The following is a 26,378-nucleotide window of genomic DNA, read 5'->3' as shown; positions in this document are numbered from 1 at the left end:
ACTTACTCACAGGAAACTGGGTAAAAGTTTGAGCTCAAACCTCCTTGCAGGAACTATAGAATTGTTTGATCCTTGAAAGGAGACATCCTACCTAATTGCAGTATCCAAGAAGCAAAAAGCTGATGGAGAAAGTTTTTCTTAAGGGAATTGAGGGTGTGAAAAACAGGAAGACAGGAAGGCAGCAAAAGAACAGAACTCCTGTGGGAAGGAAAAGTGTGGCTTAACTTAGCTTCCCACAGAAAGAGGACCGAAACAGGCATGAGGTTAGTGCTGCCATATAATTTCATCCTTCAGATATAAATTATAGTAGCTGTGCAGAGATCCCACCATCTGTGGGCTGCTTGTTGAAGCTGAAAAGATCATCTAGCTAGGAATTTCTCAGAGATCATTGAGGAAAGTAATGCGCCTCTTCTTGCAAAGCACACTGTGTACAAAGGGGGCTTAAGTGCAGCAGGCAGTGTACATTGAATCCCAGAAATAACTGGCAAGCTCTTTTATTCATGGCTTGAGTGGAAACTGCCATTTTGTTAGCCTTGTAAGACTCTGAGAAATTCATTCAATTTGAGGTCATCGCCAGAGATGTCAGAAAAGTGTGCAACCGTAGCTCGCCAGAGGATCACAGGTTCAGTATCTGGGATCTTAAAAAAAATAAAATAAAGGATTGGTAAGAAAGCTGCTGCCATTCAGAGGAGTCAATCCTTGGCTACAGAGAGGTACCTGGCGTAAGGCAGCTTCCTAGGTACCCAAATCCTAGTCTCTGTAATGTATTCACCATTACCCCCAACCCAAACCTATATAATTGACAGCAGGGGTGGGGAGCCCTATTCACACCAAAGGCCACATGTGCCGGGAGGAGCCAGGGGCAAAAGTGGGTGAGGCAATGAATGCAAATTTTATCTTTGTGCAGTAGGGTAGTTTCTTTACACACTTGCACTCCCCCCTCTCTCCTCCATCTCTAGACAAGCAAGAGGCGTTGAGTTCAGGGACACGTTCCAGCCAGGCAGAAACACTTGGGATGTGAAGCAGGACTATTGAGGGGTGCAGCTTAGGGAGAGCACTGAGGGTGAAATGGAGAGGCCTGGAAAGGCACATTTGACACCCCCACAAAGAGACAGACTCTCCATGCCTAGTTTACAGACTAGTCAAGTAATGTCCACATTGCGCACTAACAGCACTTCCGGCACTGTGGAGGGAAGCAAGGGATGTTTGAATGACAGATGGCACCAGCTCATGCTTCAACTAGTCATACCAGAACAGACTAGGAACTTAACATAACCCAGCGTGTGCATGGCAAGTGGGCACCATTTTAAGGCAGAAGTTTCCTACTGATTCCATTTTCAAAATCATTTTCAAATAGAATTAAGTGCTTTGTGTGTTGTGTTGCATCTCATTGTCTTTTTAGAAATGTAGCCTGTGAGGGCAAAGCAACCCTGCTACCCGACCTGAATGGCAGAGTCCCAGCCAGCTGGTGTTGCCAGTGCTGCTGCTGTCACATAAGCCTACAAGCAAACAGTTTACCGAGGTTCCCCTCAAACCTGGAGTCAGCCCTGCTCTCCCTTGTGTGTAATTATAATATGACTAGTCTTGCTTGCTAGAAACAAGGGACCAGTTGAGTGGATGGCACAGCTTCCGTTTACATGCTCAGTGCCTGGAGTCTTCAAGCAACACATGGAGCCTCTCTTTTGGGACCTGGCAATGCTATCTGCACTGCTTATCTTTTATGAAGGCTGAATTGGTACTAGAATGGCCATTCCACTCCTAACCCAAACTCCTTGAGCAGCTGCTGTCTCTTTCAAACTCATTCCTCCTCCTCCTCCTCCTATACACATATTTCAGCATGAAAGTCATGCCTTCTTCTCAGGGCTGTGGAGTCGGTTCGCCAGACCTCCGACTCCGATGCCTGGGGCTGATGGGAGTTGTAGTTTAAAAAAGTAACTTTTCCAAGCTCTGGATTCACGTAGTGGTGATGAAATGCCTTGTGCTACCATTTTACTACAGTAAATTTGTTATTACTAGTTTATATACATCTGCCATTTATGAAGGAGTCGGAATCGGAGTAGGAGGTACATTTCTACCGACTCCACCCAAAATTGCTCCCGACCCGGACTCCATGACTCCGACTCCGCAGCCCTGCTCCTTCTTCAAGGAGTTGTTGCAAGAGTGATCAAGAGAAGGGCTGTAAATGTTAAGCAGTGGCATAGCGAAGCAAGAATTGCAGATCTTCATGATGATAGGACACATTGTAGGAGCAGCATCTACAATCATGGAGATCAGTGCAACTAGACATGGTTTACATATAAACATTATTTAACAGGAGTGTTGTGTAACTGTGTCTTCCACAAGTCCCCTCCGACTTTGTTCAGTCATATCTGCCTTGACTAGCTGGGGTTGCCAGGTCCAGACACCGAGAGTCTTCTTGTACCTTTAAGAGTTGCAAAGAAAGGATTTTGCCATGTACGGGAGGAATAGGGGATCTATGATCCTCCAGCTGTTACTGGATGAAAAACTTCCATCATTGTTCACCATTGGTGCTGGCTAGAGCTGATGCGAGTTGGGATCCCACAGTATCTCAGGGGGCATAGGTTCATCAATGCTTGTGTTCAACTTTAGTCTCAAAAGATTGCAGGGACAGGAGATAGCACTGACATGCTTTTTTTCCCCACCACCCCAAGTGAAGGGGAAAGGATCCTGTACATCTTCTACTCTAGAGTAATGATATGTAGATTCACTGGTGAAAATTCATTTTGTGCAGTTTGGATACTGCCATCCACAACAGGTTGCAATTTGGCAAACAGGAAGCCTGCATGCATAACAGGCTATGCAAATCATTCAAATTGCATAAATGCATATCCTCTATGTTAATACGGTATGTTGTCACAAAAGCTCAGGGCAATAGCCATAGATCAGGACTGGAAGCTGTAGGAGGCACATATCAGGAGTTTAGAACCTTTGGCCTTCCAGGTGTTACTGAACTACAACTCCTCTCAGCCCCCGTGAGCATGGGCAATTGCCTGGAGGTGATAGGAGCTCTAGTTCAGCAACATCTGGAAGGCCAAAGATTCCCTGCGCCACAGCTATGTACTACATAGCATCTCCAGTCTGACTAGTCTTGCCACTGTACTTTTATCGGCAGGTTTCTCTCCATCCTGCAAAAAGTTTCACCTGTTCCATTTCTGCAACTCAAGCCCAGTGGTTCAAGAGACATTGAGCAGACCCTACTATTCTTGCTTTTATATTTTTGAGTCAGTTGGCAACTCTATTCTCAGCTGTCCAAGACTTTTGAGGAAACGCTTTTTGAATACTTTCCAACTTTTCCCGCTAGATTTATTTTACTTTTAAAAAAAGAGGGGAGCCTAGAGCTTCAGATCTTGGAATTAAAATACAATACTTCTTTCTTGTCAAAAAGACTCTAGCGCCTTTAAAAGTTACGAGATAGTCAACAAGTGGCAAAAAAAGCTTCACCTGTTGATTTGTCTCCCTGCCATGCAGTCATTAAACACACAGTGTTGTCTGTCCACTGTGTCAACTATGCAAACAGACTGGAGAATAAGAGTCCACTCATGTCATTATCATCATGTGTAACCATATTTAGCACTCCACTTTAAAAGTATCGGGAGTGCTTTTCTTCTGCACCTGACTATTACAATGCCTTCTTGCTTATAACACATCCCCAGGGTCTCTTTTCCTATTTGTATGTCAGATAAAAATCTTGAAGTGCCTCTCTTTCATAGCATTTCCTTCTTTCAGCCTCTCCCCTATTTACCATTTATCCCCACTTCTCAGAAATTGACCTAAGCAGAATCTCATCTGATAAGGAATTATTTCCAATATGCCACACAAGGAAGCACCTGGCAGGAGGCTCTTCCAGGTGACCTGTCTATTGAGTATTTATCTATTGATTTGCTTGCACAAAGCTTACGCAGAGGTTAGACTACGTCTCCTCTTTACTGAGCATTTGTTTCGATTTGTTTATGGAGATGTTACATGAATACGGGCATCCATTCTGATTTGTTTGCAGGGTGTTCATATGTCTTCCTGTTAAATCATTCCTTCATTCCAAACTTTTCAATGAATTTCCCCGTCACTTTCCTAAATGCAAAAAGGTACATTTCTTTTTTAAAGTGGATTTGTTCCGGCAGAGTAAAAGAGCACTTTCATCCACTAATTGTGCCAACCTAAATTTCCTAGAATGCGCTTGAATCCCTCTCGAAAAATACTGACAGTCTGGAGGTGCCCACCATTATTGATGTTTGTTTAGACGGAAGGAAAATGCAAGCTTTTAATTAGTCATAACAAAGAGAATCTTTTAATGACTTCAACCGAAGAGAGAGAACTCCAGTTAGCTCTCACTATACAAAAAAAGGTGTCAGCAGTGCCATGAAAGCATAATTTACAAGTGTTTGAACTTGCAGGGTAGGGGTAGTGAACACATTCAATCATCACAAAAAGGAACAATGACAGAGGCATAGAATGATAACAGATGGGATGAGGAAATGAAAGGTGACAGAAAGTAAAAATAGTAATATTTAGATAGATATAAAACCTTCATTCTTTTCAACCTAGATAGATTTTATTTTACAAAATGGCACTACTCCACTAAAACTGGAAAGCATGGCCATTATTTTCATATGTTCTTTTGTAGCAGCAAGCTTTCTCCAACCAGCTTTCATATAATTATTTGTCATTGTTTTTAGTGCAAATATTGCAGGCCTGCATAACAAGGAATGAGAAGATGACAATTCAGTCAAGCTTCGCCGCCACAGGAAAATCTATACAAAAGATAAGGGGTAAAAAAGGATTCCAATTCAGTAATATTAAACAACTTTTGACAGCAGTTATTTCACTCCGGGGTTAAGAAAGGGGGGGGGACATATTGTATGTGGAAGAAAAATATGGCACACCCAAATATTTATTGATTTCTATAGATTTGCACAAAATGTTGTAGCACAAATCAGATCACTGAGAACCATTTCCTTACCAGTGTTATGATCAGTGTAGATACAAACTTCTAATATGAGTGCATTTAGGATCAGAGAAATGTAAACAGAATGAGATCCAGGCCCATTTATCTTCAGGAATCTTAAAGCATTCTTCCATCTTACACTATTAAACTACTGTGCTAATAAAGATGCACTCTTACCAACGTTACTTGTGACTACACAGTAGAATCTATCTATCTATATATATACACACACACAAACACTTTATCTGCTCACTGAGCAAAGACAAACCTGATGTCTATTTTTCTACACATAATTTCATATTTTTTCCCACAACAAACAGCCACAAACAAGAAAGTGGACCAACCTTTTAATTGTACAAAGTGGAAACGGAGAAGAATCATTTCATAGAACAGAAAGAAATTTTGATTCATCTCTTGTACCCAGCAATAATTCTTCTGGCCTCACCTATTACTATTTGCAGAGGATTGATAATGCTTCTTTAGAAATAGTTTTTCTTTATAAAAAAGAAAAGGTAAAGATGTTTCTGAAGTTCTCTCCTGCTAAATTTCCCCCTGGATTTAGTGGTTTGAATTTATCTCAACCTACACGCAGAGAGACACAAATGCATTTGCTTTCTTCTATTTTTCCAGCTTTGATTTCTGGATTTGCGAAGACCCCAACACATGTGTAGTTTGCTTTTCCCTGCAGCTTTCCCTTCTGTTGACATGATTTTTCCCCACTTAAGTAAATAGTGTACACAAGCAGTGGTGTGTATTAAAAACCAAGTAATTTGGGATTTTTCCTCCACATGTGATTGCACGAATGACCACATCAATATGATTTGTACTTAATGAGAAAGTCCTGACTTCCCAGTTCACAAGTTAGTAAACTAACATGCCCTGGGAGTAATGAAAGGGCTTCACTTCTGCCATCACAATGGGAATTAAAGTGGCAGCAACTCTTCAGGGTTTCAATCCTCCCTGGAGATGCTAAGGCTTGGACCAGAGTCACTGTGCATGTAAAGTACATGCTCTTCCACTGACCTACAGCCTTTCCCCCTTCAAAAAACCCCCAAAACTTGCCCAATGTTTTAATACACCCCCCTGGATATCTATGGCGAAAGGAACAGAGAGCTGGGACAAGTAAGTTGCAAGTGCACCATTTCTTCAATTAAATTAGAGAAATTCTCCATGCAAGGTAGAAGACAGACAGAGCAAAATGCAGACCGGAGCCAACCCATGGAGAGTGACACAATGAAACTGGGGAAAATCCATAAACCTAAGAGGCTAAAGCCATCTCCTTTATAAAAGAAAAGTCAGCTGTGAAAAATAAAGGTCTTTTAAAATACAGATATGAAACTGAGAAAAAGATGTAAACATATATATATATATGTTTCAAATATATATATTTGACCCACTCAAATGAAAATACTTTTGGAATTTTTTTAAATGTTGCAGAATGTCATTTTGGCATTAAAAAACAGGAACACAAGTTGGAGGGATGTTAAATTAAAACGGTGGGCAGATTTGCTGGAGCAGGCACATAAAGTGTTTGCCTGCCAATAAATAAATGAGAAACCAATGGGTGTTTTTAGGATTAAGGCCAGGTGGAATATAAAAGCAGCACAATGCTAGGTTCAAATAAACTTAATAGATCAATTAAATAAAAATGTTTTAAGGGGGGGGGAAATCTATGGATACCAACATGATGGCCTCAGGTCCTGTTGCATCACAAGCATGTTGCAGACTTAAGAGCACAATCCATTAAAACACTGTGGCTATCCTCTATCTATGCCACTCAGGCTAGCACAAAACAGTTTGAAATGAAGAGAGCTCACAAAGTAATAATGCTTGGTGGATTGTACTCCAAACTGAATGGAAAGAAACAGTCAAGTACAAAGAAGCTGGAATGGATAGGAAGCAGGAATTTTAAAGAGATTTAGTGTTGAGACACAAATATATTGTTCCTTTGAACAAAGTCGCTAGGTTTTCTTCAAAGTATCGCATATTAATGAATACAGACATCTGTAATAGCCAAGATGCATCACACGAGCAGGGCTGGCACCAGTCTGCCCCAGGTGCGCAGCTCCTGCCTGTTCCACCTACCTCACTCCTGTCTTCGCTGCTGCATGCATTGTGCACGCAGGGCTGCCATAAGCCAAGATGGCTGTGGAGGCTTCTCTAAGGGGCTAATGCCCCTGTCGCCATCTTGAACGATTGCATGCAAACACAGTACGCTACATGCACTCACATGCCTGCCATCAACCAAGGTGGCAGTAGGGGCATCAGCCCCTTAAACAAGTGTTCATTGCCATCTTGTTTGATGGCAGCCCTGTGCGCACAGCGTGCGCAGCAACAGAGACAGGAGAGAGGCAAGTGGAGCAAGCAAACGGGCGGGTGGCCTGGAAGCCCCCTCCCTGTGGTCCGCAGCAGGGGAGCACTACTCCCCCACCCTAACGAGGGCCCCCTTGGCCAGGACCCGACCTGGCTGCCCTTTGGTGCCCGTCCTGTGTGAGTTTAACGTAAGAACATGGAGAAATAATTCCTGGATCAGAGACCTATCTGTTTGGTATAAAATCTTAATGAGCTTTGCCTCACTTACAAAGCATCTCCCATACCTCCCTACAGTAAAGCCAACATCCAGACATGGAGTTTGTAATGTCTACAGCTGGGATATCACCCATCATCGTCCATGAGATGTCAGTAGAATCCCTGACTCAGTGGCCAAATTGATCCCACCAGGATCCCACCAGGATTTCATATGCAGAGCATCATGCCAAGTCTAAAACCCAGATATTACCATTCTGTAGGACCAAGACAAATAACTGGGTGTTAGAACAAATTAAACCAGAACTATCACTAGAAGCTATGAAACTGAGGTTATCATACTTTGGACACATAATGAGAAGACATGATTCACTAGAAAAGACAATACTGCTGGGAAAAACAGAAGGCGTAGAAAAAGAGGAAGGCCAAACAAGAGATGGATTGAGTCCATAAAGGAAGCCACAGACCTGAACTTACAAGATCTGAACAGGGTGATTCATGACAGATGCCATTGGAGGTCGCTGATTCATAAGGTAGCCATAAGTCGTAATCGACTTGAAGGCACATAACAAAAAGGACCAAGAGCAAGGGGAAGCATTCAATTAGTAAGAAGTGTCCAAGAGGCCAAAGCCATTGCTCATGCCTTGCAAAGATTAAACTGGAGTTCCATCTGTGTAGCTCTAGGAAAGAAGTGCAATATGCCACTTCAGATGTATAAATTTGCAAATGAAGAAAAACAGAATCTGGAGCAAAAACTGGATTTAAACAGAACATGGTTTTACTCAGAATCTGAACATGTGCTGTATCAACTGTAAGACTCGGATCCACAAGAATATCTGCCACAAAATGACAAACATTTTGTGGAAGAGAATGGCGGCAGGTCACATTTCTGACCAGCAGAAAAGGTGAAGGCAAGCCATGGCTCCTAGGCCAGCAACCTTCATTCAAGTGGTATATAAAAACCTATCAGTATAAAACGAGAAACATACTAAGATGGCCTGAGGATATCTCTGAGGTCAACAATGGGAAGCAGTTACAAAAGAGTAGATGTTCATAGACCTCTTTTGTAATTGCTTCTAGTAGTAAAACCAGATCTCTCTGCAGGCGATCTCTGATCTTAAAAAGGGAGCTCTTCTATAGACTTGGCATACCACCTATCTTAGGGCACAGACACACTTACTGTTCTCTCAGTTCCAGTGTGACTCCACCTCTCTTTTCTGCAAATGGGGGCACACAACGCTAGTCAAAACCCACGGCTTTTTATTGTAAATCTGGTGGGATCAGCTCGAACGCATTTTTTTAAAAAACTTTTTTTAGCTTCAAACAGATTTCACAACTGATCTGCAGATCAACCTGTTGCCCCTCTAAGTGTGGCCAATGGAAACAGTTTGCTCACAGCCTTACTTGCCTCAAAACAACCAAGTTCTAAATCAGGTGTGAGAAACATTTGGCCCTCCCAATGTTGCTGACCTACAACTCCCATCAGTCCCAGCAACATGGCTAACGGCCAGAGATGATGGGAGTTATAGTTCAGCAACATCTGGAGGGCCAAAGGTTCTTCACACCTGTTCTAAATCCTGCCTCCCCTATTTTTGTTTGCCTCCGTTACCATTTAGAAAACTAGATGGAGCAAAAAGCATTGCCAAACCATGTCTTTCCTCTAGTCTTCTCCTCCAGCTTTTCTGTAACAGGCTGTTAAGTCTGGTCAAAGGGCATAAGGTGTATCTATGAAACAGTGGAAGCATCACAGCAACCAACCAGCAAATGGTGGCCTCACATATAAACCTCATTCCCAGAACGCTGCCATACACTTGGATCCTGCTAGGAATTTCAGAGTGCACTTTTCCTTTTCTGCCAATAGATACGAGTCTGGCAGAGCAGGTGCCTCTGTTGCATTCAGCCTCTGCTTTTCCAAGAATTTCTAAAAACCATGCAGCCTGGGCCAACTTGGCCCATTGCACAATTATATGGGCTGACAACATGTGATTTTTTTTTTAAAGAAGCTTTTGGCCTCCTGAGGCAAGAAACATTTCAGAAAGTACATCAGTGAAAGGTATATTGTGTTATTTTAAAAAATTGTTACAGTGAAAATATGCAGATTTTCTAATTTTCCTATTATGCATTGAATCTTTCCTACTAAATGATAGATGCTTAGAACTGACTCTTTTTCAAAAGCACCATCTAAAATGGGAGATGTAGGAAGAAAGATGCCTGGATTTTAGTATCAAATGTCTTTCCAGAAAAAAATTGCATTTAAAAACAAAAATAAAGATTTACAGCCAGAACTAATTTATTCTGGGTTTAAACAATTGTGCCACCGAAGAGCAGAATTCGGTATCAGAGGTAATATCAAGGAAATTGCAGTTAGTGCCCTCCCTCTCATCTAAAAAAAACTTTTCACCTGTATTGCTGTGAAGAGAAGCTGGAAAATATGTAGTTAATGCCTGGCGAACTTTTAGAGGCCAGAGGGACACTAAGCACCCCCCTGCCAGCAGCCAGAAGTAGGGTTTTAGTGCTCCGCATAGCTCTTTTCTCCACCCCATGGCCAGCATTGGCAAAATAATTAATGCAAATTGCATGACTATACTCAAATATTTATGTTCTTGATTCAGGTCACAGAATTAAAAATGGCTTTGATTTATTCTATTTGTTTTTATTAGCTAGAAACTCCAATCACACTAAACAGCCTAGAACAGGACCCTCAAACATTTTTGGGGGGACACTTTGAAAATTGCCAAGTATCTCAGCAGACCACTTAATAAACTCCTTTTGTTCTACAAAGCAAAGCAATATGGGACTTGCTTTTTAATAAATTGTAGTCTTGCTTTTCTAATCTGATAGATATGCCTGTTTTTTCTGAGCAATTTCCTGTGAAGTTGCATGTAACATTTGTCAGCTTTAGCAGGGCCAATTGCAATGTTATTGACTATTCAGCAACTTTTCTGTGGACCACTTGAATGGAGCTTGTGGGCCGCCAGCAGCCTGTGAACCACACCACACAGTTTGAGAACCTCTGGACTTTCACAATGGTATAAAAGCAGCTGACCTGAACCTATGGCTGTTATCCAAATGCATTTAAAAAAAAAATCAGTGAGAGTTTGGTCACCGACTTCAATGTAAAAATCCTCAAAAGATTCAAAAGCAAATTCCCAGGCTGTTAAGGCAAAGTCTCAAGGGAGGCAGAGATGCTCAATGATAGGAGTTAACATGGCTTGATGATGTTTCTCCAGCTCAGAAAACTGGTCCCCAAACAGCACAATGACATCATGAATCCCTCTGCCATCTGGCCTGATACACCCTGAGATAAAATGAAAACAAAAATGAGAGTGGAAATAAATATGCTTGTCACAGGAACAATAATTAGCTTGGGCTCAAAGAGATGGTCTCTATACAAAATAGTTTTAGAAATAAAGCCATAATCTACCAGATGAAGACCCAGCAAACCTCTCCTCAATTTCATGCCATTCTGCAGACCCAAGCAGCTGTGCTGTTTTAAGTGCAATTGTCTCTCAAAAGGATGTTGCCTTGGCACCACAGAAGATGCACAAAGTAAACCATGCTGCCCATTTCAGTAGCGAGCACAGGTTTTGAAACAGCTGTATCCAGTTGAACGTGCAGGGACAGAGCGCAGAGCACAGCAGAGGACCAAAACTGAGGTATAGAAACTATTTTCTCCTATTGTCTCTAGGACTAGTAAGGGGGCCAAGGAACAACAAGGCCTGAAGCCATCAAACAGCAACACACATACACACTTTGGCCAAGAACTGACAAGTGAAATACAACACACTCAAGAAAAGGAATTCTCCAAGGGAGCACACAGCTAGCTTTCTGCGCTTTCCCCCCTTGGTGAATCTCTTTCCTGGATCAGTCACCAGAGAAGAATGGCAACATCGCTGCAATGCTAAAGTTCACAGATCTGGAAGCCAGTGGCTTTGTTTGAGAAACAGCCCCAGCATCCCAGTCAGGTGCACTGATGAGGAGGATGCACCACACCCAAGGTGGCTGGCAGCCAAAGGGAAAGGCAATGTAGGGTCCAGCAACCAATTTGACAAAACACTAATAATAGAAGGACTTATGCCAGAGACAAAGGCTTGGTGAAAACTCACTTTGGCATTTCCCCAGCTCCCTGCTACCACTCCTGGCCCACTGATGGGAAGCACATTGCAAACACAGCCTTTGCAACACACCAAGAAACAATGCGCCTATCGCCATACTCCCATCTCCTTCAAGGAGACTTTTTTTGTCAATCAAATATCCAGCACTCGTTTCCTTCCATGCAATCCCAGCCCCCTCCAAAAGGGTACTAGTAGGATAATTTTTTTTAAAGAACCATTTTGACATGTTAGTTATTCCTCTCTCAGTCCTGAATCATCTAACAAAAACCACCCAACAACAGCAAGAGTTCCCCATAGGCAGATCCTAACATCAGCAGCAGTTTAATGACAATTGCCACAAGCCTTTTAGAGTTTTCGAAATGTCATGGTATCTAACAAGAATAAAAAGGTGAAGGCCCAAATGAGATCAAACTAACTGGAATGTACTACTTAGCACGGAAGGGAACCTTGTCTCACAAATCCATTCATCAGCATAACGAGAACGGCTAGTGATTTACTGACGCTCGCATCCATTCGCACTAAACTGTGGATGAGAAGTTTCATTCCCTTCTATACCTGCCATGTAGTCTAAGCCCTTGGGGCCCGGCAACGCGAGTTCTGCTCCCCTACCCCACTCCTATATGGCTTGCATTTGTTCTGGTTCTTCCCGTCCCAGGAAGTATTGGGAACTACATCATTTCTTCTTCTTCTTGCTTTTTGCTGCCCTTGTGCCTGAAAAAGTCATTGTGCTGGTCTTTGATCTCAAAGGTGGGGTTCCCCCCCCACACACAAAGTAATTGAGCGGGGTGTGGGCAAAATTGAAAAAAGGGTTACAGTGCCAACAGAGTTGGAGAGTTCAAAGAATCCGAGGACTGGTCACCGCTGCTGCTGCTCCTCCGGTGAGCTTTGGAACAAGACTCCGAAGGGGAGAGTGGCGATTCCTGGTCCAGCACACTGGGGTAGGTGAAGACCAAGTTGGATGTTCCAGGGGTGATAGCCGGTGTTGAGGTCACCACAATGGGAGTGTTGAGCGGCTCTTCCCCATAAAACCCACCTACGATGCTGATGGGTTTAATGACAGATCTCTGCCCCTTTTCAAGGTCAGAAGAGGAGGAAGGGATCTCTTCTTCTACAGGCTCCTGCTTCACCACCACAGAGCCACTCATTCCAGTCCGGACGGTCTGGAGGCTGTGGGAAGGCAGGGTCCGACGCTCCTCGGGGCTGATCTTGCACATTGGGCTGTGAGCCATCAGCATGAATCTCAGCTTTTCCTTTTCTTTCTCCAGTTCAGCAATCTCCTTCTGCAACACAGATTTTTCTTCCTCCAGCTCCTCTGTTTCCTGCAGATCCAGGAGAAATAGGTCAGCGGCAGCCATAAGAGCATCTTGTAGAGAAAGGGGTAAGATAAGCACAGAGAGATAGATGGGACTTAATATTCCCTCTTGGGTTAGCTGCTCTGAGAATGCTGATTGGCCACTGAAAGACAGGATATACATTTGGGCAAACCAGTCTGAAACACAAAATGTCTGCTAACTAAAGCTCCCCCTCCCCTCTTTTTAAGAACAAGTTTTTCAATATTCAGGTATCTTAAGCCTCACATTTTTGTTGTCACCTTTTTGCAGCAAAGGGGTATGTTCAAATAAAATACAGAATGCTCAGTTAAATACAGAGAATACAGAATGCTCAGAATGCACCTCAATAACTCATTGCCATGGGGACCTACCAGGCACATATTCTCCCTGCTTTGACAGACAAATCAGTAAAAGGCAAGTCTCAGAAGAAGGTAGAAGCCCAATGCCTCTTGCATCTTCCCGCAAATAAGGATGCATTTACATTGTGCATCCACTGTAAATTAGAATTATTGCAGAAATTCTGACCCAACAGTATTTATGAGACAAATGCTTGAGACACCTGTAGTCTCCTGGCTGTCCAAAGGTTGACAGGACCAATATGGGGGACAGAAACACAGGGAGGCGTAGCTGCATTTAATGCTCTGGGTAGCATGGTACAGCTTCTACTGTTAAGAGTGTCACCCTGTGTAAACCAAGCAGGAAAGAGCTGGACAGACCTGCTACACAGTTCCCTGATCTAATGTAACAAAACAGAATGTGGTCACCAACCTTTTGGGGCCCATCTGCAAACTGGAGAAATTGTGGTGGGCGCACGCACACACACCCTATTTTAATGAAGTACTTCTTTCAAGCCTAATTTCAGCAGGGAGATGGGTGAGGGAAGGGACCCTGTGGGCACATGTGTGCCCATGGGTGTCACGCTGGTGATCCCTGCACTACATCAACTTGTGTCATGTGACAAAACCCTTTAAAAAATAAGCCCACTGAAAAAGAGAGAGAGAGAGAGAGAGAGAGAGAGAGAGAGAGAGAGAGAGAGAGAGAGAGAGAGAGAGAGAGAGAGAGAGAGAGAGAGAGAGAGAGAGAGTTTCATTGTCAAACCATGGAAACTTTACAAAAAAAATCAGTTCTGGATGACCCAAAATGGGCATGGCAGAAAAGGAGTAGAGTTCTATGGAGAACACATACTGCCTGGAGTTTCTCTGTCAGCTCTCGACGTCTGTTACGGCATTTAGCAGCTGCTAATTTGTTCCTCTCTCTCCGGATCCTTCGCTTCTCTTCTTCCTCAGGTGACAACTGAGGTCAAACAAACAAAGAAAAAACATCAGATCACAGGTGGCACAGGAGGAAAACATTCTTCCAAATAATATGCCACAGTGAGAACGGGGGCTCGTCTGGTGAACTCCACAACACTTTTTATTAAACTCTCTGGGCATGATCACATTTATGTTTTAGCAACTATAACAAGAATGGGGAATCTGTGCCCCTTCCCCAGATGCTGTTGGAGTCCAACTCCCATCAGCCTCTCTCAGCTGGTCAGCGATTATGAGAGTTAGTCTAACAACATCTGGAGGGCAGCAGTTTTGTCACCCTTGCATTACAAAGTAACACCTCAAGAAAAAATCATTTATCCCATACCCCCAGCCTCAAAAAACAGCCAAGACTCAGAGATGGAGGAGGTTGGCCCAGTCAAGTCTGTGGCTGCCATATCATAGGCTGAAGAATATAACCAAGTTCCAGATATCGAATCAGAGGCTGGCAGCCATGAACCTGCGAGCTCCCCTCCCCGAATCAGGTAAACCAGTAGTAAGATCAAACCCTTTACAGCTTCAATGGAACATCAGGTAGTCTGGCCACATTCACTCCAGACATTTGTTCTACTACTATTCCACTTTAAACAGTCCTGGCTTTCCCTAAAGAATCCTGGTAAGTGTAGTTTGTGAAAGGTTCTGAAAGCTGTGAGAAGGCTCCTGCTCCCCTCACAGAGCTACAATTCCCGAGAGTTTTCTGGGAAGAGGAAATGACTGTTAAATCTCTACAGCAAACTGTAGCTCTGTGAGAAGAAATGGGGTGTCCTAGCAACTCTTGGCACCCTTCACAAACTACACTTCCCATGATTCTTTGGGAGATGCCAGGACTGTTTAAAGTGGAATAAACATCCGGTGTGAATGTGGCCTCTGTATATCATAATGTTGGGACTCAGCCAGAGATAAACAGCAAGCAAGGTGAGGGAGGAGCAAGAAAGTGAAGAAATTAGAGGAAGATTGGTCAAGAAGACAATGAATCTGCAATCAAGGACAAACACACAGTAGATTCTGTTTCACAACTTGGGTGGTTTGTGAGGTAAAAGCACAGGAAGATGTTGCAAGCTTCTATTTCTTGAGACGAAACTATTTGCTTCTTCCTTCATGAAAAACAGTTCTTAACTTGAAGGTCAGGAGCCAAGGTCCTCAAGGACGGAATAAACTGGAGTACCATCTCAAACAAACCAGCTCTTTTGATTGGACATCAGCTTCAATAATTACTTTTCACTCCTTCCCCTCCCACCATTCTGGTTTTTCCCATCGTTAACATGCTATGCTTCCTAAATCATCAGGCAGCCCTCAAGGGAGTGACGATAAAAGTCAGGAAAGAGCCAAAGAGGGCCTGAGAATCCACACTTTGGTGTGAAGCAGCAGCTCACATGGAGGCCAAAGCAATAATAATGCATAATGTTTTATTGTTTCTTCAATATGGCAGTTGTTTTTGGTTTTTACTCCAATGGGTGTTTAATGTGTTTCAGTTGATTGTGTTATTTATGCTGTACACCACATTGGAATCTTCTTGTTTAAAAGGCAACATATGAAGGATTTTAATTCATTTATAATATTGTGTAATGGCTGAAATTTAATGCTCTCTAGGATAGTTTTTGTTTTCAAATGCTATGTATTGTTGGGGAGGAGGATTTCCAACCTGGCAGCTATAGCAACACCACTACAACTTCCTACCTATAGCTTTGATGAGAAGCAGCAAAACTCCAGTTATAGCCAAAGGTACTCTTACTGCAAAGCCTGATCCTACATATCTGAACCACAGAAGCAAACACAGGATTGGAAGCAAAGATCTTGACTACAATCTAATAAAAGACTCATCTAGTATCTTTGCAACAGAGCTGGGACCCATCCTATCCCCAGCTGCAGTGTCACCACTGGTGCCTTTTCCTTACCCCTGTACAGTTTTGTCCATGTAGGTATTGATGGGTACTGGAAGGTAGCTTCCATACACAGCATCCTAAAGGCAGGTCAACCGCCCTTGAACTGCAAACACTGGTAGCTTTGGAAAATGGCATACATCCAATCATGTGTTTTGTGGGGTGGGGCACTGCACAGCCAAAGACAGAACTCACCTGGAAGAATAAAGCTAATATACAGGATCGGATCAGGATGATCTTTCTTTGCCTATGCATGACCAGTTATTTCAAAACAGTCCCTCAGACTGCATGAGCCAAACAGAGATGTTGTCAGTAGGAGTACTCTAGAACAAGTGTTTTGATGACTGGTGACATATGCCTCCATATTATACACAAACAAAACTGAGGCCCAGATCCATACATCAATATGATGGCAGCCCTGGACTTTATGAACTCACACACTGGGGGCATCACCCCAAAGTGGGCTCAACTCCATGAAAGCGTATGCTATAACTGCCATTCCACTCATGCAGCATGACCTTCCCTTCCTCTCCTTTGCAGCCCCAGAGGGATGAGGGTCACTCCAGAACAGATTTTGGGGGTGTGTGGGGAAAGGACAAGAAGGGGAAGTGCTGTTGCACAAGTGGAACTCTGTGTGTCTAGCGTTGTGTGCAACTCTTAGGGCTCGTCCACATGGCAATTTAGTGTGTGTCTGGTGCTACTTGCATTCCCTTGTGATTTGCATGGTTCATATGATGTTGCAGGCAAAGAGAAGCTATAACACAGTTTTCCCCTTTAAATCTGTATTAACCCAATCCAATTATAATGCAAAAAGGAAAGGAAAATCATCCCAGCTGCGCAGTGCTGCTCCTTGTAGGTGCTTTGCTTCTATGCTTCTTTTTTTTTTAAGTGGGAAACAGTGACACTGATCCTTCACAGAGGAATGCCTACTAGCGTGAATGCGAAACAGCGGATTTAAAGCTACCAAGTATGGACCTTGCAAATCTATCGCAATGGTAAAAGCAGCATCTTTCGAAGGTATGCCCCCGTGTGGATAAGCCCTTAGTCTTTAAAAGTTCCACATGGCTCTTTTGTTGTTTTTGCTGCAAAACACCAACACTGCTACTCCCCTGGAAATTGCTGCAACAGTAATGAAATAATCTCCCAAATCAGGTAAAGTGGCCACAAATCCCATTCAGGCACCTACAAAACTCAGAGTACTACCAAGCTGCAATAACAAGGCATCATTTGCTTACATGCAGTCACTGAAATGAAGCAAACCTCCTGTGCTCATGCAAATGCCTTTTTCATGCAAATACAGCCAAACAAACTAGGAGTCAAAAGAGCTTAGCTGACAAGATCCTTGTCTGAGATTACTACAAAGGCAGTCATGACTATGATGATGGAGGATTTATAACATGGACTCCTGTTAACATTCAACTGGTAGCTGCCACTCATCTCACCTAGCCCTGAAGCTGTTTTCCACAGAAAAGCCTTTTATTATCATCACGTCATAGGAGAGTGCTTAAGAAGAAACTGATCTCAAATAGAATTCTAGATGAAACTGGAGAGAATATAACTAGGAAAGAAGCAACCCTGTCTTTGATTCAATTTATTTTAAACAAACATTATTTGTGGATGTTTTATGGAATTCACTGCCACAAGATGTGGCGACAGACACCAGCTTAGCTAGCCATCATGACTCGTGTGCACGCCAGATATCCCTTAAAGTTATTTGCACTGCATGGAAGCCCATTTTCCAAATGGCATGTTGTGCTCTGATAAACCACTGTCAGTCAACTTTTGGTCCCCAGATGTTGTTAGACCACAACTCCCATCATCCTTGGCCATTGGCTAAGCTGGCTGGAGTTGATGGGAGATGTAGTCTGACAACATCTGGGGACCCAAGGTTGAATAACAGTGCGAAAGACTATACATATGGGTTATTTATTTTATTATTGAATTTATATCCAACCTTTCCTCCAAGGAGCTAAAGGTGGTGTACATGTTTCTCCCCCTCTCCATTCTATCCTCACAACAACCCTGTGTGGTATATTAGGCTGAGAGATACAGTTACTAACCCAAGGACAACCAGCTTCATGGCTGAGTAGGGATTTGAACCCTAGTCTCCTAGGTCCTAGTCCAACACTTTAATCACTTCTCCATACTGGCTCTCACTTGTTAGGGTTGGAATCAAAAGCAAAGTATCACGTATTCAGTTGAAACACATAACAAGATGCAGAATATGTCATAATGTTTTTAGAATCTTTTCAATTCCAGTAGGACTGACACTGGGGAGGAAATGCCACCAAAGCCTTTACAGAAATGGAAGCATAAGGAAAGACGTCAAGTCAACCCAATTATTTATCTTGCTCAGTTCTGTAAGTGGCAAGTCTTTACAGATCTTCAGTACTGCCCAGCAAATATTCCTTTGCTAGAGACATCCAGGACCAAAGCAAGACCTCATATTGGCAAACCATATGATCCACCGTTAAGGATGGCTCCTTCCCATGATTTTTATGGTTCTGTCTAAATAACAGTACCTGTATCCCATGAACATGAAGGGAAAGTTGGGCCACTAAAAATGCTTGGAGCATGAAGCTATTTGTCTTGGAAACTCTCATTTCGTTCCCAAGTATTTCGAAGAACACACAGCTACTGGATAACATGCTACCATTTCAACCATGTGTACCTACCTGCTCATCTCTTCTCCTCCTGCCCACCGTGGTCCCAATGGTTTTAATAACACCAGGTCTCTGAAGAGCTGTGTGTCCAGTAACCGAAGACAGATTTGGCAAACCATGGCTGTAGGGATGCGAGCGAGAGTAGGCACTTGGCATGGAGGTGATTACAGTGGGCTGAACCATCCACTGCAAGTCTTGGCTGGTGGTAATGGCGTTCAGAGTAGGAATAAAAGTGCTGTTCGATCCTGGCATATCTACCCGAAATTTCTAGAACACAGAGGGGAAAAAATCAGTAGAACCAGAACTCAGAATTATTGAAATATTCAACAAGGTGGCAGTCAAAGGACACCAACTCAATAGCAAAAGTTGCTTTTTACCAAGCAAGACTTCTTGAGCATCTAGTTCACTAGTAACTATTCCAGGGATAGATCATGTGGTGTCCTCTAGGTGTTGTTTGATCCCAACTCCCATCAGCCCCAGCCAGCACAGCCAATAGTCAGGGAAGTTGTAGTCCAACAACATCTGGAGGGCACTGTGCTGGCTGAACCTGGTCTATTCAGACTGGCAGTAGCTTGCTCTGCAGGTGGTTAAGTGAAGATCTCTCTCAGTTCTACTACATAAGTTATTTTTAACTAGAGATGTTGGAAACTAAATCCAGCACCTTAAAATATACTGCATGTGCTCTGCCTCTGGGCTATACTGAAACTCTAAAGCAGGGGTAGGGAACTTGCAACCCTCTAGATGTAGCTGGATTCCAACTCCCATCCACTCCAGTCAGCATGGCCAATGGTCAGGCTGGTAAGAATTGTAAGTCCAGCACCATCTGGAAGGTCACAGGTTCCCCACCACTGATTTAAACTCTTTAAATTTAGAGTGCCAGTTCACACAATTCACTTTTCACCCTGCTTGGATAGTGAGAGCTGTAGCAAAACAATTCTGTTTAACCCGACATATCATCATTTGCACAGGAATTTGTACAGCGTAGAATTCTAGACTTCTGGCATTCCCCACATTTTTTACCCCCATTTCACAAATTGGACAATTCAGTGGTTAGGCCAGCAGCTTAAATATATGACATATCTTCTGTTCCTCCAATCCATTAGGCTTTATCTGAAATTTTAAATTGCCTCAACTGCCTGACAATTTAAGAACATAGGAACATAAGAAGAGCCTGCTGGATCAGGCCAGTGGCCCATCTAGTCCAGCATCCTGTTCTCACAGTGGCCAACCAGGTGCCTGGGGGAAGCCCGCAAGCAGAACCCGAGTGCAAGAACACTTTCCCCTCCTGAGGCTTCCGGCAACTGGTTTTCAGAAGCATGCTGCCTCTGACTAGGGTGGCAGAGCACAGCCATCATGGCTAGTAGCCATTGATAGCCCTGTCCTCCATGAATTTGTCTAATCTTCTTTTAAAGCCATCCAAGCTGGTGGCCATTACTGCATCTTGTGGGAGCAAATTCCATAGTTTAACTATGCGCTGAGTAAAGAAGTATTTCCTTTTGTCTGTCCTGAATCTTCCAACATTCAGCTTCTTTGAATGTCCACGAGTTCTAGTATTATGAGAGAGGGAGAAGAACTTTTCTCTATCCACTTTCTCAATGCCATGCATAATTTTATACACTTCTATCATGTCTCCTCTGACCCGCCTTTTCTCTAAACTAAAAAGCCCCAAATGCTGCAACCTTTCCTCATAAGGGAGTCGCTCCATCCCCTTGATCATTCTGGTTGCCCTCTTCTGAACCTTTTCCAACTCTAGAATATCCTTTTTGAGATGAGGCGACCAGAACTGTACACAGTATTCCAAATGCAGCCGCACCATAGATTTATACAACGGCATTATGATATCGGCTGTTTTTATTTTGTTCTATTTATTTGTGGAAATACTTTTCAATCTGAAAACACTATCAAAAGTTTCTTGGTGTCATGGCATACATATTGATTTTGATTCATCAGCTAAACTAATCCACTAACAGTGCAATCCTATACTTCCATACTTTGAAGTACGCCCCACAGAGTCCAATGCAACTTACTCCTAGATTAAGTATACATAGGATTATAGGCTAATTCTTTATCACCAATTTAGCTCTTTACAACATTTTGTAAGTTGCTTGGAGACTCCCTTGTGGGTCAAGCGACTCATAAATTGAATAAAACAGTAATAATTTGTTTTAACATGGAGGAGCAGTCAGAAATCTGAATCCAGAGTCAGTCCTATCCTACAGTCTGAAACAGTTCAATTCAGTATTTTACTACCTCAACCTACCATCTCATTTGTCAGCAACACAAAATGAAGAATTGGTTCATGAGTCACACCAGCCTTTGAAAAGGTATATTCCTGATCCTTCGCCAAAAACGTAAGACCACAATTAGTTGGAAGGCACAAGAGGGGTAACCCAGAAACTGCCTTTTTAGCATCTGGACATACAATTCCTTCAGCAGGGCCAGCACCAGCTTGCTCTGGGTGCACGGCTCCTGACTGTTTCACCTACTTCTCTTGTTTCCTGTTGCTGTGCGTGCTGTGCACGCTATGCACACAGGGCTGCCATCAACCAAGATGGCAGGGGAGACTTCTCTAAGGGACTAATGTCCCCACCGTCATCTTGGTTGATGGCACGCATGCATGATACGCTACTCGTATGCGCACACACATGCCTGCCATCAACTAAGATGGCGGTAGGAGCATCAGCATCAGCCCTTTAAAAAGCCTCCACCGCCATCTTGGTTGATGGCAACCCTGCACGCGCAGCCTCAAAAGACAGGAGAGAGAGGTAGATGGAGCGAGCAAATGGTTGGGCAGCCTGAAAGCTCCTTGGCTGCAGTCCACAGCAGGGAGCCTGCCGCAGATCGTGGCAGGGGAGCACTACTCCCCTACCCTAACGAGGGGCCCCTGTGGGCCACAGGGCCCTAGGTCTGGGTCCGACCTGGCTGCCCTTTGGCACCAGCCCTGTCCTTCAGTGTCCTTCACAATATCAGTAGTCACACCTTCCATTTTGCCTTTCAGAAAGAACTTAAGAGTCACATTGCTTTTAATATGATAGGATGATGCTGTTTATCAGGTTTTTATCTGCTGCTTTGCTGTTGGCTGAATGGCCGATTATGATTTCTCTTCTTTTTTATGTTACAAGCTGCCTTGTGAACTTTTTGGTTAAGAGGTGGGGCATGGCAAATAAAATACTAAATCCCTTTTTTAAAAAGTGGAATTTTATTTATTTTTGGTGCCTGTTTCACTAACATGACCCTGGATTTTCAGCAAAAAAACAACAGCTGTGCCTTCTGCTGATATAACACATACATTCTGGGATCACATATAAGGAATTTTTTAAAAAAGTAGAATATAAAGATGCCTTCAGCTGCTGCAGATTTACATGCCTATATTTTAATAATACATTATAAAATGTGTTTTGGGATTCAGATCAGAAAAAACACTGCAGCTCTTTGCTCTGTCTAGACAAAACAAAGCAGCAGCTTTTTGAAAGGCACTAGGTAATGATCTGCTGCAAAATAAAATTATTAAAAAAGAATACGTTAACACCTTGTTTCAAGACTGAGATAAATCCACCTGGAACTAAAATGCTTGGAGAATGGAAGAAAACAGAACACAACACAACACAATAAAATAGGCAGTCCCTGAAGGAAAAAATATGAGAGAAGGAATGCTTTTCTCTAACAAGGGAGCCATTTAGGAGACACAGAAACATTGGATTAGATTTACAGACCTATCTGCCTATCTGGGGATTTTAAACCCATTAACTAAAAACTATTTGAAGTCCTTAAAACTCATCTGCACTCTTCCACCAAAGTAATTATATCAAAGACAGCAACCACCACAACAAAATCATAAGGATTTGTCTTGCTGAATCAGACCCAAAGTCCAATAGGACCACAATTCCTGCCTTCCTAAAGGAGCCAGCAAGATATCCCTCGGAAAAAGTTCACAAGTAAGAAACACAATCCGCATACTGTTCGGCTCCCCACATCCAGCAACTGTGTACAGCCTCTGACCATGGAACTTGCGTTTCTGATTACTGCATCTAATACATTTTGAGAGAGAGAATGATCCTCCATGAGAAAATGGAAGAGAACACGAGTACAAAATCATTCCTTTTACTCTAAAGCAGCCTTTCCCAACCAGTGTGCCTCCAGATGTTGTTGGACCACAACTCCCATCAGCCTCAGCCAGCATTGCTAATGGTCAGGAGAGAAGGGAACTGTGGTCCAACAACATCTGGAGGCACACTGGTTGGGAAAGGCTGCTCTAAAGGAAACAAATCCAAACATCTGGACCATTTTTCTATAACTATATGAGAGTTCATAATTCGAATATTTATATTTTGCATCTCGTCAGCATCCACAATAATTTTAATCCTTCATCATGATTCTCTGACAGCATTTAAGATGTTGGTGGTTAGAAACTACTGTGTTTATGCATATGCACACAATTTTGAGATATTACAAAAATCTAAAATTATTATGTGGAACAAAGGGGATGGGTGGGAAGCCCAGTGAACTTAAGTTTATTGGACAGGGTAACACAATGTAAGTAAGGTAAACGCCAACAGACTGTTCTGTGCCATGCTATGAACTCTGCCAATTTAACATGAACCAGAGAGACCTAATCCTGCCAGATGTTGGGAAAATGCAAGCTCCTCGCCACTGGAACAGAGGTAAAGAAATGCACATAAGCCGCTTTTCAAACCTCACATATATGTTTTAAGACAAACAAGGGGATAAAGTATCCACACAGGAGTGACGTACGACCTGACATCCAATGACTAAATCAAGGAGGAGTCCATATCTGGCAGGTCATATAAATTATAATGATCTCAAGTCACCTAGATTGGGAGTCAGAAACAAACCTCTCCCAAACAACTAGAAGATGAAGCAGGGGAGGCTGGTCCATTCAGGCGAATGAGGCACTGCCTCACCATGCCCTCATCCAGCCTGCCTTCTTACCTCCAACCAATCCAGCGGGTGGCACTGGCTGTCAGCTTCCTGCTCCTCCTCAGTCTTAGTGCTGCCTTTGTAGAACTCAACAAAGTGGAGGATGGCAACAAAACTAAACTGCTTGGTTCCACCAGCCATTGGCTCCGGCTCCACCTAGTGTTGGTCACCTGCTTTCCACCCCACCAGTCCCAATAGGCACCAGCTACCACTGAGTTGAAGGTCAGGCCAAGTATTCACAAAAAGGCTAGGATATATTCTTTGTAACTGCCATGACCCCTTTGCTTTCAAGTCTATGCATATATCATCCCCTTACCAAGACAGGCTCAACTAGTATGAGTACACCTTCCCGATTACAGCAGGGATTGGTAGGCTTCAGGTTTGTTGGGCCTGCTTTCATTTTTTACTAGAACCCCAAGATCAACCAATGAGAGCCAGTTGCAAAAGACATACCATTAAAATTAAAGAGCAGGGTGCTTATGAATACATTCTGAGCCTTGGGATATTTTTTCAGTACTAGAACACACACAAATCACTCCTGGTTACCAAATTTTCTCCCATTTCAGCAGCCTAATTTAGTGAGGACAAATATTTTTGTTGTTGCTATAGTTAGACAACCTGGCGTCAGAACCCATGCCGATCTCCAGCAAATCATTCAGATATCTAAAAGTAAATCTTGATCTACCTTCTGCCCACCCCTGCATTACAGGGCCTTTTCCAAGACTGCTTATTGTACTGCAGTCTGCTTCACACTTTGTGACATTTTATCTATAAGGGTGTAGGAGAAGGAGAGTGTACACCTGTGCATTCATTCATGATGGTTGTCCATATATCTGTTTTAGGGCACTTTGCACATACAAATGCAGCAAAAAAAACCACCCACATATATGCAATCCTTACGACAGCATTCTTTGGTGTACTTATTTTTCTCCTTTACCTCTGCAGGTAAAATGTCTTATGTAAAGCAACCTCAGCGCACAGATACATTTTAAACTAACACTTTCCCTATGAAACTCAGCTGTGGTCAAACCTCAGACAGCCAATCTCTGAAGATTTTTCACTCAGAGGAGTGCAGAAAATCTAAAGCTGTCAGATCAAGATTGCAAAAATGAAGGTCACTTTGGAGCTGTGGTACCCAAAGCAAGGAAAAAAGTCTGTAGTGTTCTGTATGAGTGCAATGTGTGGAAACAAAAGCTATCCATTCAATGAGACTATGGAGCAACTATTACTTTTAAAATAATGGATAATGAAGGCAAGATTGGAACTAGCAAACTCTTATATGAGTCCTACACATTTCACAAATTTTGTTGTTAATTGCTACAGTGTTTTTCAGCACACAGAAAGCTTTATCATTCTGTTACTTACTACCACAACAACTCTGTGAGGTTAGTTATCCAAAAACATAGCAGCATGCCCAAGGCCAGCCTATCTACCTCATGATAAAACAGGACATTCAAAAATTAAACACTCAAAACACTTTCTCAACTGCATCAAAACCATGTCATGTTTGGAGAGCCTTTTTATTTGCTGAAAAGATAATTCTATCACCAACGGAAATAGGTATCTAATGATTTACAGAACAAATCTTATCTTACCCATTGTTTTCCAAACTAAAACAGAAATAACTAATTTGTGACCATTATAGCATTTTCATACGATCTACAGCATGGATGGAAAACCTCTGGCCCTCCAGATGTTATGGAGCTCCAACTCCCATCAGCCCCAGGCATCAAAGCCAAAGGGATGATGGGAGTTGTAGTTGAGCAACAGCTGGAAGGCCAGAGGTTCCCCATTCCTGCTCTACACAGTGGCTAGAAGTAGTGAGAAGAAACAAAATTTAACACAGTCCAATCCCTTCAGATTCCTTTAGGCTTAATCTTGCAAGGCAAGATAAGTAATCTCATCAGTCCCAGTGTGAGACATCCTCTCCTGATTAAATTAAGTGTTCACCTTGTACTGCAAGTTTGTGATGGAAAGTATAGTTTTATCAAGCTTATTTCATCTAGCTTTAGGGGTGCAGGAGTTAAAAAGGCATTGAAGTTTTGACTCCAAAAGGCACAAGTTCCACTATTTTGGAAATAAAAAAGAAATGATGAAAAGGGGCGGGTGAATTCAAGACATGCATTTTCTCTGGTGTGAGGATTCAGCTGACATTTTCAACCCAAGAATTCATGTAACATTTGTGCTTAATTGCAGAGAGAGATCAAGGGAAATGCAGAAATCTTATAGAGCAGTGTGATCGACTATAGAAATCATGCACATATCTATTCCAACATTATTTTTCTTTCCCTTTCTATTGTCAATGTGAGAGTTCATTCTGGAGTATGCAAAAACCATAGGCATGCCTTGAAACATGTGCCGAGGAACTTTCCTTCACCAAAGAGTTATAATGAACACCAGCAGACACCAAGGGTATAACTTCCAGCCAACTCTGAATTCACAGATGTCTCGTTTTGGAAGTTAAGCAGTGAGTAATGTTGCCTGCAACTGAAGGTGGGTAGGCACTGGCAGAGCGGGTGTTGGTGAGAATAAATAAAGGGAATTGCAACAAACTATGGATGGGAAATACAGTTGGGCAGATCAATAAATACAAAAAAGTTTGCCAGCTGCCTGATTTAACATGTAAGGCTTTACAACTGTGAAAAGATCTGCAAC

The 26,378-nt window shown here is 42.7% G+C and overlaps 1 protein-coding gene across 3 annotated transcripts in view; it reads right to left on the bottom strand.

The window, feature by feature from the left end:
• Positions 1-4,290: 4,290 nt before the first annotated feature.
• The window catches only part of FOSL2 (FOS like 2, AP-1 transcription factor subunit), a 29,841-nt gene continuing 7,753 nt past the window's right edge, over positions 4,291-26,378 (bottom strand). For 2 of the 3 annotated variants that reach the window (XM_061624942.1, XM_061624943.1), the window contains exons 2-4: positions 18,798-19,052; positions 14,121-14,228; positions 4,291-12,923 (exon numbers count right to left, since the gene is read on the bottom strand). In XM_061624942.1, the coding sequence (XP_061480926.1) occupies positions 12,414-12,923; positions 14,121-14,228; positions 18,798-19,052 (873 nt within the window). In that variant the 3' untranslated portion in view covers positions 4,291-12,413. The remainder of the gene's footprint in view (positions 12,924-14,120; positions 14,229-18,797; positions 19,053-26,378) is intronic. The other variant, XR_009762396.1, reaches the window with a different exon arrangement.

The sequence above is a fragment of the Rhineura floridana genome, chromosome 4, assembly GCF_030035675.1.
Source record: "Rhineura floridana isolate rRhiFlo1 chromosome 4, rRhiFlo1.hap2, whole genome shotgun sequence".
NCBI classification, from domain to species: domain Eukaryota; kingdom Metazoa; phylum Chordata; class Lepidosauria; order Squamata; family Rhineuridae; genus Rhineura; species Rhineura floridana.
This window is presented reverse-complemented; position numbering and strand designations above follow the sequence as displayed.